Source organism: Manduca sexta, chromosome 19 (assembly GCF_014839805.1).
Source record: "Manduca sexta isolate Smith_Timp_Sample1 chromosome 19, JHU_Msex_v1.0, whole genome shotgun sequence".
Taxonomy (NCBI): Eukaryota; Metazoa; Arthropoda; class Insecta; order Lepidoptera; family Sphingidae; genus Manduca; species Manduca sexta.
Window position 1 is genome coordinate 4,356,963 of NC_051133.1, and position 15,089 is coordinate 4,372,051.

At 46.3% G+C, this 15,089-nt stretch overlaps 2 protein-coding genes and 1 pseudogene across 2 annotated transcripts; all 3 read right to left on the minus strand.

Moving 5' to 3' along the window:
* Positions 1–339: 339 nt before the first annotated feature.
* Positions 340–3,903, minus strand: LOC119189815 (annotated as a pseudogene).
* LOC119189833 lies at positions 3,869–6,727 on the minus strand. The gene has a single exon (XM_037440495.1). It carries the CDS (start codon positions 6,725–6,727, stop codon positions 3,869–3,871), a length of 2,859 nt encoding a protein of 952 aa, XP_037296392.1.
* Positions 6,728–9,010: 2,283 nt separating this feature from the next.
* On the minus strand, positions 9,011–13,444 carry LOC115446132 (toll-like receptor 7). The gene is given in 2 exon segments (XM_030172686.2): positions 9,011–10,463; positions 10,465–13,444. Coding segments are annotated over 2 exon segments (3,888 nt in total). The 5' UTR covers positions 13,135–13,444; the 3' UTR covers positions 9,011–9,245.
* Between the last annotated feature and the right edge of the window lie 1,645 nt (positions 13,445–15,089).

The window sequence follows — 15,089 nt, forward strand, 5'->3', positions numbered from 1 at the left end:
TATTCAATAAATGTCGAGGTATTAATATGTACGACTTTTTGTTTATTGCCTAACCTAGCTATTTTCGCGACATAATGCTTGTTATGAATGTTTTAGAGATGAATTCTTTGGCATTGCAGTAGCATATAGAATTAACTTACTTTGCAAACAGTAAGTAAAATAAATCTATGTCTGTTTTTATTAATGATTTCTTTTGTTTACGCGAATGTATAGATTAAAATAAAACTATTTTGCAGCCTTTGCTGCAATCTTCGAAACGACGGGAGATAATTATAATAGTGTTAGGCACCGAGGTGTCTAACATTAGTGCGCTGGATTGCGTGAAAAAGAAACCAGTGATTAGATTAAAAATCAAAGCTTTATTCAATCACCCAAGTTTACAGGTAAAACTCGAATAACGCGGCGGCGTTCACACTATCTTGAATTCTTCACTATCTTGAATTCTTCACTTCTTGAGTTTTCCTTTTCCTTTTCTGAACTTGTTGTCTTGTCGGCGATCTCGAACTAACTGCGCTGGTCGGGGTGAATTCGCTCATTTATATCGAGCTCTTGAGTCCCGCACCTCGGAGTCGGAGCGCTGCATGCGTGGGCGCGGCTCGGCCAATCAGAGCGCGCGGGCGGCGCCTTCACGTAGGCGGCGTGTGTGAGCGAGACGGAAGATGTTTCTCTCTCGCTCCGTGTGTGTGTGGTCGAGACGGAAGATGTTGTCCTCTCTCTTCTTGTGTGTGTGATCGAGACGGAAGACATTTCCCTCTCTCTTGTTTTCTTCGCCTGCGTATATCGGTCACCCTGCATTTTTAATTTTTGCTGAATGTTTTAATCGTCCTGCACATCCTCCCGCCGTGTATCGCCTGCTGGGGGCGATACATCTCCTTGACGGGTGCAGGTCGCTGTTTCGCAGGCCGGCAGGATTACTATGACCTTTTTCGTCGGTCTTCGTAGGACTCCGCCTCTCGTTGCGATGTCCACGGTGCGCACGATGCCGTCCGGTCCCGGGTGAGTCGCGATGATATTGCCTCGTACCCACGCGTTCCTCGGTAAGTTGCCGTCGACGATCCGCACCAGGTCGCCTGTGTGAAGCGTCGGTCCTCTTCCATGCGGCTCCCGCCGGTTTTGCAGCTCCGGTAAATATTCTCTTAGCCATCGCGCCCAGAATTCGTTGGCTAACTGTTGCGCTGCGCGTAGATTGATGTTTGACCCGTAGCTGTAGTCCTCGGAGAATCCCGGTGTGGCGATCGGTCCCTGGCAGCCCAACAAGAAGTGGTTGGGTGTCAGAGCTTCCGGGTCTTCAGGGCTGACCGAGACGTGTGTCAGCGGGCGACTGTTCACGGTGTTCTCGACCTCGGCGAGCAGTGTGCTGAGTGTTTCTTCTCTCGGGTGCTTTTCTCGTAAGACCACGGTGAGTGCAGTCTTTACGGATCGCACAAGTCTCTCCCAGGCGCCTCCCATGAATGGCGCTCCTGGAGGGATGAAGCGCCACCGTATGGCTCTTCTTGACGCCTCTCGTTCCGCGCCGTCCTGCAGCATGTGTCGCAGCTCCTTCTCTGCGCCGTGGAAGTTCGTCGCGTTGTCACTCCATATTTCCGCGGGGCATCCGCGGCGTGCGATCATTCGTCTCAATGCCATGATGGCGGAGTCCGTGCTCAGAGAATGCACGATCTCCAAATGCACAGCTCGAACGGTGAGGCACGTGAAGAGCGCCACGTATCGCTTCTGGTGCGCCCTGCCGACGGTTATTGTGAGCGGGCCGAAGTAGTCGAGACCGGTGTAAGTGAACGGTCTCTGGTGGTGTGCCAATCTGCAGGGCGGCAGGTCTCCGGTGATCGGCTGCGGCGGGTTGATCCTCTTCATTCGGCACTTCAGGCATCTTGAGATGATTTCTTTCACCGTGGGTCGCAGTCGTATAACCCAACGGTATTGTCGGCATTGATTTACCGTACTTTCGGTGCCGGCGTGATGCAATAGCTCGTGAATGTGTTTTATCCACAGCTCAGTTGCGAGGTGTCCGCCGTCCACTATCGGCGGATTCTTCATATTCTCTGAGACTCCGATGGCGGCGGTGATTCGACTCTTGAGCCTTATGATCCCCTCAGATATGTGAGTGCTGAGGGGATAGAGCCGGCTGTCTCGGGGTAGTTGCGTGCCGTTTGTTAGTGCACGCAACTCGGCTTCGAAGGCTTCTTCTTGCGACGCTCTTATGATTATCGTCTCGGCGCGATGCTGTAGCTCGGCGGGCAATATCACGAAGTCGCTCCTCTTGCTCACAGCGGGTTTGGGTTGCTTTGCGTCGCTCGCCTTGTTGTTTTTCCAATCCGGATCTTGGCTGGGACGTTTCTTCGTTCTTTTGTAGTGTATTCTCTGCGTCCGCTGGCGTAGTATCTGGATGGCTTGTAGAATTCTTGCTGTCGCTCGCAGATAACGTAGCCACGATGAGAAGCGTTGCACGTCCGGTATGGCCTCGCTCAAGTGTTGTTTTTTGAGCGATGGCGAATACGGCGTGGCTCCTTTCCTCGCCCGTAGTGTGTGCGGGCTGAGGGTCCTTTCTATTGGCCAGGCTTCGGGTTTTTTCGCGCAGGAAATCAGGACCGTGGAACCAACGATGCTCGGCGCCGAAGTCTGCTGGCGTGCCGCGTGTTGCGTCGTCGGCCACGTTCCACTTCGTAGGCACCCATCTCCACTCCGGAACTCTGCTGCCCTCTTCAATGGCTGCGATGCGGTGCGCGACGTATGGCTTGAAGGCTCGAGCACCCGTGCGGATCCAGCACAGAGTCGTTCGGCTGTCCGTCCAGAACGTGGTCGAGTCCGGCTTGCGTTGGTGTTCATTTTCACTGCCATCGCCATCCGTGTCCCGAGAACCGCGGCTTGCAGCTCCATTCGCGGGATCGAAAGCAGCTTGAGTGGTGCCACTTTCGCCTTCGCAGTGAGTAGTGTCACCGCAGTTGTCCCGTCGCTGTCCACGGTGCGCCAGTACAGGACCGCTGCATACGCCGATTCACTGGCGTCTGTGAAGACGTGAAGCTCGAGGCGAGATGCGGTGCTGTAGCTCAGGTAACACCGCGGCACTGCGATGTTGCTGGCAGCCTTCAATTGTGTCAGCCATCTGCTCCAACTGGCGGCTATGTCTGCGTCGAGTCGGTCGTCCCACGGCGTTCCGCGTCTCCAGACTTCCTGCAGCAGCTGCTTCGGCTTGATTGTCAGCGGAGAGAGAAGTCCTAAGGGATCAAAAACTGACATAACAATCTTTAAGGCTTGACGTTTCGTGGGAACTTCGTCTTGCAGCAGGCTCGGCGGGACGTCGACGAGGCGTAGATCGAAGGCCAGTTGATCTTCTTTTGGACGCCAGATTAACCCGAGGACTCTCTCGTGCTTGTCTTGAATGTTGACTGTTTCGCTGCTTGACTTCTCGCCCAGGGCCTTCAATAGTTCGGGCGAGTTCGAAGCCCATTTCTTGAGTTCGAAGTGGGCTTCGCTGTGGATTCTTCGGACTTGCTTGGCGATTTCCGTAGCCTTTTCTAATGTCTCGAAGCTGTCTATGTAGTCGTCCATATAGTGTTTGCTTCTTATGGCTGCGACCGCCTCCGGACACTCTTCTTTGAACCTCTCGGCGTTGAGGTTCATTACGAATATCGCCGTTGAGGGCGAACTCGAAGCACCAAAGATGAGCGTCTTCATTCTGTATTCTTGCGGAGGCTTGTCGTCTCGTCGGGTGCCTCGCCAGAGATAGCGCAAGGCGTCCCGGTCCTCTTCTCGGAGTTGTATTTGGAGAAACATCTCCGAAATGTCCGCTGTGATCGCGAACGGGTGTTCCCGGAAACGCATAAGTATCCCGGGAAGCGGCTGCAATAAGTCAGGACCTGTGTATAAATAGTCATTTAAAGACACACCTCTGGTCTTTGCAGCCGCGTCGTGGACCACTCCGCAGCTTGTCGGGTTTCTTCGCGTTGATCACCGCGAAGTGCGGGAGGTACCACTTCTTCATCGACGTCGTCGGGACTGCTGGCTCTGCATATCCCTTGCGAATTAGCGCCTCCATCTGCTCCGAGTATCTGCATCTAAGCTGCGGGTCCTTGTCGAGTTTGCGCTCAACGTTGTGCAATCGCTTCGATGTGTTCTGGTAGTTGCACGGCATGTTGACCTCTTCAGACTTCCACAGTAGGCCGGTCTGGTATCTTCCATCGGGCATTCGCGTTGTGTTTTCTTCCAATATTTTCAACGCCTTCTCTTCCATGGTGTTCTGTGGCCTCTTGGGTTGAATGTACATGTTGTCCGTTGTGATGTATTCTTCAACCAACTTCTGTATGTGTTCATCTGCGGCTGCGGTGTAATTGATGAAATTCACCCGATGTTCGAGGGCTCTTGAACGGCTGCCATGCACTACCCAACCCAACGGGGTTAATGATGCTACGGGTTGGTTTCTCTTACCCTTCTTGGTTCTTGTTGCCAACAGCAGATGCCAATTGTCTTGCCCGATGAGGATGCGAGGGCGAACTTCCCGAGGGTCGAGATGCGCGACGAATTCGTCCAGGTGTCGGCAGTCTCGAACAGCTTCTCGGGATATTTTCTGTGTGGCGAGCTTCAAGTCGTTCACGGTGTGTGCGTCGATCTGTTGGGTGCGGAGGTTCTCACCTTGTCCTCTGATTTTGAACGACACTCGGCGTGATCCGGCGTTGTTCCTGGTCGTCCCGTCGTACGTGCATATGTGCAGCGGCTCCTCCGGTCCGTCGATCCCGATGCTCTTCGCGAGGTCGTCGTCTACCAGGGAGACTGTGGATCCGTCGTCGAGGAGCGCAAAGGTGTCGACTGCTTTTCTCGGGCCGAAGATGCGTACGGGAGCTATTTTGAGGAAGGACACTCGCGGCACCCACGCGGAGTTGACTTGCTCGTTGTTGTGCTGCTTTTCACTTTTCGACTCGACAGGCTTGTGTGTCGAGTGAAGCATGCGATGATGATAGCGCTCGCACCCGTCGATATCACATTGCTTCGATTTGCACCTGTGCTGCTTGTTCCGACGTCTCAGGCATCGGAAGCACAGGTTGCGCTTCTTTGCTTCATCCCATCTAGTGTTGACGTCGGCGTTGGCGAATCTCGTGCAGTCGGCGATTGTGTGGCCCTGTCGCGCACACAGACTGCACATTGCTTCGTCCGTTCTTTCGGTAGCGGCGTGTACCCGCTGTTGTCGTCGTTGCATTCCGTCACTGTTCTTGCTCGGAGTGCGGTCGACGATCGTCTCGGCGGCGGCGAACGGACTGCAGAATTCGGCCTCCCGCATCACGAAGTTGTTGAACTTCACGAGGTCCGGTAGTCCGGCTAGTTGCGATGCGGCGTACTCGTACCATTGCCTCTTGAGCGTAGGCGTGAGTTTTTCTGTTAAACCTTTAGTCAACTCTGGATTGTACATATAAAAGGTGCAATTGAGCGCTTGTAAAGTCCCGACGATATTCTGTATTCTAGTGGCGAAGGTGCATAAGTCGCGCGGTGACTCGGTGAGTCTCGGCAGCGCGCGCAATCTGTCCATCTCCGCCATGGCAATGGACTCGGGTCGACCGAAGCGAGTCTCTAGTGTCTTCATGACCCCGGCCGGGTCTGCGTTCGTGATCAATAGGCCTTGCACTGCGTCCTTCGCTATCCCACGGAGGCTGCGGCGTAGTCGGGACATATTCTCGACCTCCGTGAAGTGATGGGACGTCTCACAATACGCGGCACGAAAGGTTAACCACTCTTGATGTGCACCATTAAATATGGGTAACTCGACATACCTCAGTGGTTGCTTATAATTTGCGGCCTGCACTGCCTGCGTAATCGCCGAAGCTAACTCCTGCAGCTCCGTTTTCACTGCTCCTTGTTGAGTGCTCGCTGAGTTGACAGCGGGCTCCTTCACGCAACTCACGTTCGGTTTCGAGATGTCGGTGTTGGCAGGAAACTGTGGCGACACCTCCTTGCTGTTGTGCCAGGCGGCGATCACTGGCGGCGGCTGTGCGAAGTAGTTGCGAGGCTGCCACGGTGCGGCAGCGATCGTTGGCTGCAACTGTTGCCAGGGCGCGGCGGCGGTCACTGGCTCGAAGGCTTGCGCAGCGGCGGCTGGCTGCCAGGACGCGGCGGCGGTCGCTGGCACGAAGGCTGGCGCAGCGGTGGCGGGTTGCCGGGACACGGCGGCGGTCGCCGGCAACGGCTGCGTAGCTCCGGGGCGCTGAGACGGCGGGTGTGCGGCAGTGACTCCCGCCGGTGCAGGCGCCGAGGCGCGCCAGGACACGGCTGCGGTCGCTGGCACGTTCTCTTCAGGCGGCAGTTGGTGTTGGCTCTCTCTAAGCCAACTGTCGACACGCCGAGATTGCTCGGCCTCCGCAACGCTGATGACAGAGTCGACGTCGTCTTCGTCGCTGTCGGCGGCTTCAATTTCAGCCAGCTTTGCGGCGGCGAGCTCCAATCTCAGCCGGGCGAGTTCAGTCTTGGCTTGGGCGACACGATGAGCTTTGGAAGATCGCTTCGTTGTGGAAGCTGGCTTGCTTCCGGTCGGCGGTTGCGGGGGCTTCGCTGTGGCGGCTTGCTGCTCCTCCACGGCGACACCGGCGACGGTCGGCTGCGATGATCCTTCCGTGATTTCAGTCACGGACGTCTGCGTGGCCTCCGTCGTTGTCCCCGTTGCGCTGGTAGTGTCGGTCGTCGTAGCCGGCGTACCAGTCGCGACTGCCGAAGCGGCCTGGCGACCTACTGATCTAGTCACTGGCATTCTAATCACGATAATCCGGCTCCAGTGATTAGATTAAAAATCAAAGCTTTATTCAATCACCCAAGTTTACAGGTAAAACTCGAATAACGCGGCGGCGTTCACACTATTTTGAATTCTTCACTATCTTGAATTCTTCACTTCTTGAGTTTTCCTTTTCCTTTTCTGAACTTGTTGTCTTGTCGGCGATCTCGAACTAACTGCGCTGGTCGGGGTGAATTCGCTCATTTATATCGAGCTCTTGAGTCCCGCACCTCGGAGTCGGAGCGCTGCATGCGTGGGCGCGGCTCGGCCAATCAGAGCGCGCGGGCGGCGCCTTCACGTAGGCGGCGTGTGTGAGCGAGACGGAAGATGTTTCTCTCTCGCTCCGTGTGTGTGTGGTCGAGACGGAAGATGTTGTCCTCTCTCTTCTTGTGTGTGTGATCGAGACGGAAGACATTTCCCTCTCTCTTGTTTTCTTCGCCTGCGTATATCGGTCACCCTGCATTTTTAATTTTTGCTGAATGTTTTAATCGTCCTGCACAAATAGTTTAATTTATTACCCCTTTTTTTCTTGTTTGAAACTTATCCTGATCATTCGACATACTGTATTGATATAACTATTTCAGTAACATAAAAATATCGCCATGCGATACACAAAAGACTAAAAAGAGATTTAACACTTAGTTTTACGATTTATAAAGATTGTTAAGTCTACAAAAATATCGAAGTAGAGCTTAAGCATGTTATTTAGACATTTAATTCAAAGAATTCCCGTTTTAGTAATGCGGGACGCGTGCCATTTTTAAAACTAAAATACAATGGGCAGAAATCTTAATTCTGCTCACCTGTATTCGATTGTCATACGTTAAATCCCAAACAATGCGTAGTGGTAATCAAACTCCGGTCACAAGAATACTAATAAAATGCTTCTATACCTTATGATGTAAATGTACAGTCAACCACAAAAGTAGCTAAACAAATTCAAAAATTCAAAACTCTTCTAAAAATTAACTTCAATCGTTTTTTTGTGTATCTAAAATATTCTAAATCCTATCATGTTTATTTTAATAAAAAACAAATTTTGAAAGGACACAACAGTTTAAAGGCAATTTGAAATGTTGAATTTGTTTTACTTTTTTTGTGGTTGACTATACTGTACCGCACTGTAGCGGTAGTATATTATTTGAAAAAAAAATAAACTAATAGTATGGCTATCTTCCATAGCTGATGATGTAAATCTAATCTCAAAATTCCTATAGAGAACTTCGCAAGTATGTAGGTTTCCTCACGATGTTTTCCTTCACCGTTAAAGCAAGCGATAATTCGCAAAGAACACACACATAATTTTTATACTAAAATAGAGGTGTGGTATGCCCTTGGGATTTGAACCTGCGGACATTCGTCTCGGCATACCGTTCCACACCCAACTAGGCTATCGCCGCTTTACTTTATTTTATTGCGCTAGCAATATACTACGATATAAAAACTATTTTTATTCAGATAGTTCAATTTATTATAAAGGCTACTGTCAACCTATATGAGTGTGTTGTGTTATTTTACCTGCCTTCATATTATATTCGTGTATTTACTTTTACTTCATATAATTCTGAGTAAAAAAAGCAAATACTTATAACAAAGACAGTAATTGTTGTTAAGAATAAAAATGTTACGTCATTTGTTGGTAAAGTCAGCCTTTTAGACTTGTTCAGATCGGTTATGTAAGCAGTCGAATACCAGTTTCTATTGTTATTTCGGTTATTATATTATCCAGTATAATTAAACACGAATTATAATTATAATTAAACTATAGAGGTATATATCACAATGTTCGCATAATTATTTCACTATGGTTAAAGCCACGAGAATAAACAACAAACTCAAATTATGCGTAAAACTCTTTAGTCCTCTCACAAACAAACCTGATATCATTTATGCAATTATTAATATCAGTGGCGCAGGAAGCACCATACTCTTGTCTCTACATTACGAAATGCACTCTATTTCAGGCCAATAACGCTACATTTATGTCACAGCTTACTTTAAACCAAACGGGTTTCATAAATATGTAAATAGTATTTGCTTTTGCACTCTCATGATTAAAATATGTTTAAGCTTTTAAATTAATGTCATTATGAATGATTTCGTTTGTCTCTTACTGTTCAATTATTAACTTTATTTGCATTGTCTTGAAATACTTTATTATTTTTGTGTTTGTGTCATATGTATTGTGTTGTGTAAGGTATTTTCAAATAAAGCACTGTATTATAAATCTTCAATTTATTTTATTTGTATAAATAACGCCATATTGTACTAGTAATAATATAGTATGATCACTTGTTTTTTTTTCTATTTACAATAATATGCTACAGCAGTCTTTAAATTTTTATCGTTCTATACACAGGATAACGAACAGGCAATAATAATTCAATTACATAGATTTGGTATAGCACTTACTAACTAATAATTACAATATTTACAGCATTTCTAATAAACTATGCTATTTACAATTTGACTGGAAGTTGGGATTACATTTACACCCCTAGACTAGGTAGCCTTGTACGGCGTTGGTAGCGTCGACGACGGGGGGCGGTGTGGGCCACTGGCGCATGTCGCGCCGCCTGCCCGGCGCCATGCCGTGCTCCAACGACGAGTAATCGGAATCTATCGACGAGTAGATGTGGTCTGATATCGGCCGGCCGTCCGGCCCGTACATCACGCCCTGCGTCTGTCTCACCACGGACGGCGACTGCCGGACCTCGGTGGTGTACTCTGGCGGAGCGCTGACGCCCTGAACAGCGCTTCCTAGCACCGGCGATTTGTCAGGAAACGGCGCCACGTTCGCTCCATTAGGCACGGAGGAGTCTAACGTGTATGTGTTGATACTTTTTCTATAACTATGAGATCGCGCCTTATGGCTATGTCCCGATAATTCCGGCATCATATACCTGAGGCGCTCCCAAAACCGCTTCTCGCCCCACCTCAATCTCGATCCCGTCTTTAGGTATGGTCTCAAATCGGGATCGCACATCGCGTCCTCCACCACAGAACTCTCTTCTATTAAAACTAACTTATAAATACAGCCTTTGAGCGCCTCGTGCAATCGTTGTCGGATTTCGTATCGGGACCATTCTGTTTGCATGAAATTTCTCGTTAGTACGATGATTATTCGCTTGGATGCCTCGGCGGTCTCGACGACAGGCGGCGCGCATGGTAAGTATTGAGCGCCATGATGCGCAACATCGCGGTAATGAAGGCAAAGATTGTACGATTGAGTTCCATTTTCGAACTCGTTTACTAACGATTGCACGATCGATTCTTCATCTTTAGGGCTGTAACAAACGTAGGCGTCGTATAGTTTTTGGCTCTCCTCGAAGCTTCCCGCAAATGAAAATACTCTTATGCCACAAGTCGTGTACAACCATAGTCTGAGCGTGTCTCTAAAAAGAAATAGTACGATGAGCGCCAATAAAATTAACATAAAACCGGTGAGAGTGGAGACCATCATGGGAACATAGTTCGACACCAACATGTTTCCGATGACTGAATTATCGGCATAATAATCGCTGCAGGCAGTGCCGTTTAAGTTGAGTTCTTTTTTCTGTGGCGGTTTCGCGTCTCCGTTCCAACACCATACATCGGTGATGTCGATTATTTTTTGCGCATTCTCGGCCAAATACGCCGTTAATTCTTGCAGGTAGCGACATTTACAAGACCATAAATTATTGCCGAGAGACAAAGCTTTCAAATTGGGGGTTACTATTGAAACTCCATACTTCAAAATCGACCAGTCTGTTGCCATCCAGGCGTAATGTTTCTAAAGATCTAAGAGATAAGAATGATATGTTGGCGATATGGCTGATAAGGTTGTTTTGTAAAAACAGCTCTTTCAAATTACTCAGCTGATGGAACTCGTATCCTTTCAACTCTTTCAGTTTGTTGTTTCCCAGATGAAGTATTTGCAGCGAATTCAATCCGGCGAATGTCCTATTTTGTATGCTATCCACGTTGCTGTTGTTTACATACAACGATCTCATCTTTTGTCTACCAATGAAAACATGGTTTTGTAGCTCTCGGATGTTGTTGCCATCTAAAAATACTTCGGTCGCGTCCATCGGTATTTTATGTGGTATTTCAACGGACGATTGTCCGGAACAGTCGACGACGTTTGTGTTCCACAATGGGTCGTGGTAACAAGTGCAATTTTGCGGGCAAGTCATTTCACAGTCACATGCATCGTAGTCGCAACAGTGACATATCGCAAAACAATGTGTCTCATACTTACAAAGAAAGTCTGACGTCTTAAGGTTAGTTAGGGGCACATGAGTACCGCTACGGGTGTTTGTCATCTTACACAAAACGTTTTCTAAGTCCATCACTCGCGGGTATTGTCTCATCGCGGTCATATTGTTTATAATGGGCAACCACTCCATTGTACAGTCACATTGAAATGGATTACCACCTATATAGAATTCCGGCAGAGTCCTATTTCCCGACACTGTTGATAAACGCAAACTATTCAATTCCAAATGTACAATTTCATTTGCATACATGTCCACACGCGTTAAGTTCTTTTTATCGAAAAACGTATTCACATGGATACTATTTAAAAAGTTATTATTTATAAACAACAGTTCTACACTATTAGGTATCGCCATCGCCGATATCTCGGTGATACGGTTATGGCTAACGTCTAATGTCTTTATATGAATTTCATCTTGTAACTTGTAGTAATTTCCTAAGTGTTCGATAAAGTTACCGTGAATGTCCAACCACTTAAGTTTCGTAGGCACGAACGCGTAATCGAACCACACTAGATGATTTTCCGATAAGTTGAGCCACAGGAGACTAGCGAGCGTCGAGAAGACACCGTTAATGTCCGACAGAAAGTTTCCGTCGAGTCTGATGGCTTCCAGTTGTCCGTTCCGCTTGAAAGTCTCTCGTTCGATTGACTGGATCTTGTTCTTGGCGATGTTGAGTACTTGTAAGCTGGGCAAGTCCCAAAACATTCCGACGCTCAAGTTCCCAATTTGGTTGTCAATCAGTCTTAATCCAGTTAATTGGTTCAAGTTCTTGAAAGAACCATTTCTAAAGTCGGATATTTGATTCTCACCCAAATCAAGTGTTTTCAGAAACGAAAGTTCCCAAAGAGCGTCGGGAACTTCCATTAACTGATTGGAGCTCAGATCCAACTCTTTTAAATCGGAACAATTCTTGAACGCTTTGCTATCTATATTTACTAATAAATTATTATTGAGCGTCAATTTACTTAAAACAAATAAACCGTTAAATAAATTTTCGTCTATTGTGTGAAGACGATTCTCGGCCAAGTTCAAAGTATGCAAATTATAAAGCGGCAAGAATGCATTATCTTCAATATATCCGATCGAGTTATTCTTCAAGTTCAATATTTGCAGAAAGAATAAGTCCTTGAATGTTTTTCCGTCGATCCTCGTCAAAGCGTTGTTTGAAAGGTTCAATACGATCAGCCGTATCAATCCCAAAAACGTGCCATCGTCAATATGGTTGCTCGTAAGTTGGTTGCTCGACAGGTCTAACACAATAAGTTGCTCTAAACGGTGGAATACGCCTCGAGCCAATTCGTAAAGCGTATTATCATTTAAATATATTTCTCGTAGTTCTCTTGCATTTGCGAAGATTCCCTCGGGTAATGTGTGCAAGTGATTGTGTGATATGTTCAAAACTCTCATTGACACAAGCCCATTGAAAGCTCCGCTTGATATGTCCGTGATATTATTATGCTGCAGATATAGATGCTGCAAACTTCTTAACTTGAGCAATTCAGAGTCTTCAGGCAATGATTTAATCATGTTATGGCTCAAGTCTAGACTATGTAAGCTCGAGCCGCATCCTTGCCCAAATCCAATCTGTCCGACTGTTTTTATTCTATTGTGTGTTAAATTCAGTGTGTTGAGATTTTCCAGCGCGCAGAACACACCGGAAGGAACGAATTTGATGTTATTTTGAGCGAGATCCAACGACTGGAGTTCCGACAATCCATTGAATGCGTTCAAAGACAGCTCCAAGTTCTTAGTAGGACTCCATTCGAAGTTCTTGGAACGTAACTTTAATCGTTTTAGTTTTTTCAAGTCTTGAAATGTGTTATCCGGGACACCGAGTAACTTGCAGTTGTTGATTGAGAGGTCAGTGAGACCCTGGACCGGGGCAAAGTAATGCGCCCGTAACGAACTTTCAAACAGAAGCAAATTGTTGCACTCCACAGTCAAGCGGCTGGTGTCGGATGTCACTGAAGATATACTGCCACCTTCTCCTTCAAGAGTCCGTATCCTGCAGAGGACGCCGCCTTCGGACCCTCGGTCCGCAACTCGGACACATTTGTCCGAGCCATTTTGCATCACAGTCCAGCCGACTTGGAGCAGCGCACAAAAAACAGCTGCAATAGCGTACATTATCACAGATTTTTCATTTCACTACAAAACGTCTCATAAACACACCCCGTGGGTCGATATCACCATTTCCGAAACAAAGTCCGCGATACACTCGTATGCTGAAGAAAAACTTCCTAGCATTTCACTGCACAATAGTCCGTGGTATATCGTTTGATATGAGTCCTCGTGAAGGGTTGAGTTTGATACTTTTCACTCATTAATGTTGATTTATCGTTTGATCAGTTTGTGTATTAAATATTTATAGCGTGATGTGAACCGGCGCGTGGTGTAACACGACCTCTCCTTGGCGCGGTTGCGTTGCGACTGCCGACTGTAGCGTTTGACTCGTTGAAGTGGCAGTGGGGGCGCGTAACTTAGCCCCCCGGACGCCTGTCCCCCGCATAAGCTCGCCGCGTGTTTATGGACACAACTACCGATCTCTAGCGTCCAATAGCGGGAACTAAATATGCGGTATTATTACTTACATTGTAAAAAGTTCGCGAGTTTTTATCAACAATGATTTGTTTGTATACAAAGTGTACGCGCAACATTGTTACACGAGAATTTCAAACTAAATTATGTTGTAGAAACAATTGAGTTTTATAATCGTGAATGAGTGCTATTAAACTATTACTCTTTACTGCGGTCGTTCGTTTATTCTGCGAAATATGGCTTCCACGTATTTTAACAAGTTTCGTATACACTTTATTCAATTAAGAAAACGTAATAGATAATAGCGGTGAGTAATTTTATTCACTTATGCAAAATTGGTCTGTAAAAATAAAATTGCGAAATAGTATCAAGTAATAATTATGTATAATGACTATAAACAACGTACCAACTTTGTATTTAAAAGATAAGTACTGTTAAAATACAACTACTGTTTACAATCATTCGTTGATAGAGGTCGCTAGTTATAATAAGAGCGGCCAAACGTAACACCAACGGAAACAATAAACTTGTTTTCAAAATATACTTTTGTGCTATTATTTTTACAATACGTTTCAAAATCCCGTCGATGTTTTGAATTTCGAACTATGAGCCTAAACGCAAAATGGCCGTCTTTCTTTTGAATGTAATTGGTGTGAAGCAGCTGTTATTATGTGACTTTAGGGAGGCATATTCCGTGTCTTTTCCGAACAAATTTATGGAGATGACGAACGGCGGCCGGTTTTAATACTGTAGATCAAAATATTATTTAAAATTTTAATACAAATATTCCCCCTTACCTAAATAATGATTATGATTATGATATTGAATTTGTAGTATTATAAACAACAATTGTTTTAATATTATCAATATACCGCTAATATCCCTATGGGTAAGGCAGGAACATATCGGCAGCTATAGGGTTCTTCGAGCTTATTTAATTATTTATTTTGGTGAGATTACCCTTTTACCACATATACCTACCATAAATTCCTATGCCGAGCAGGACGATAGATTTTTTGTATTGAATCTAAGATCTCGTTGGTTAAGCATCTCAAACCTTACTAGGTCAAGACGACTCTACATCACACAAATGACTGCATAATGATATTGCTTAGTTTATTAGGTCAAGGAATTTATCCACAAGGTTCTAAAATATAAAACAAATATCACCTTATACTTGCAAGAGACATCTGACGTCACCACTTAAACCTAACACTTAGCTTAGGGCTACTACACGCTCCCAGTGTACAGTACAATATGGAACTAATTTCTTGTACTGACAACTTTGGTACAAGATCTTTTATTTCCTCATAAAGAGTTAGATAAATTCCCTTGCTGAGAAAACCATTTATAAAATCAAATCATGATACTGACAACTTCAAAATGAAAAACCAAGTATGGCGACTCTAAAGCAGGTTTTTTATTTTCCTGGTCAAGCTTAACTAGATGTATCCTATAGTATATAGCGATCTACAAAATTGCATACTAGCTAGTGACAATAAATCGCTTTCCGAAATAGCCGGTTCAATAAGATAGATTGCTAT

Excerpts from the sequence above, each read along its gene's own strand:
- LOC119189833 (XM_037440495.1), bottom strand. The coding sequence starts at position 6,727 with ATGCCAGTGACTAGATCAGTAGGTCGCCAGGCCGCTTCGGCAGTCGCG.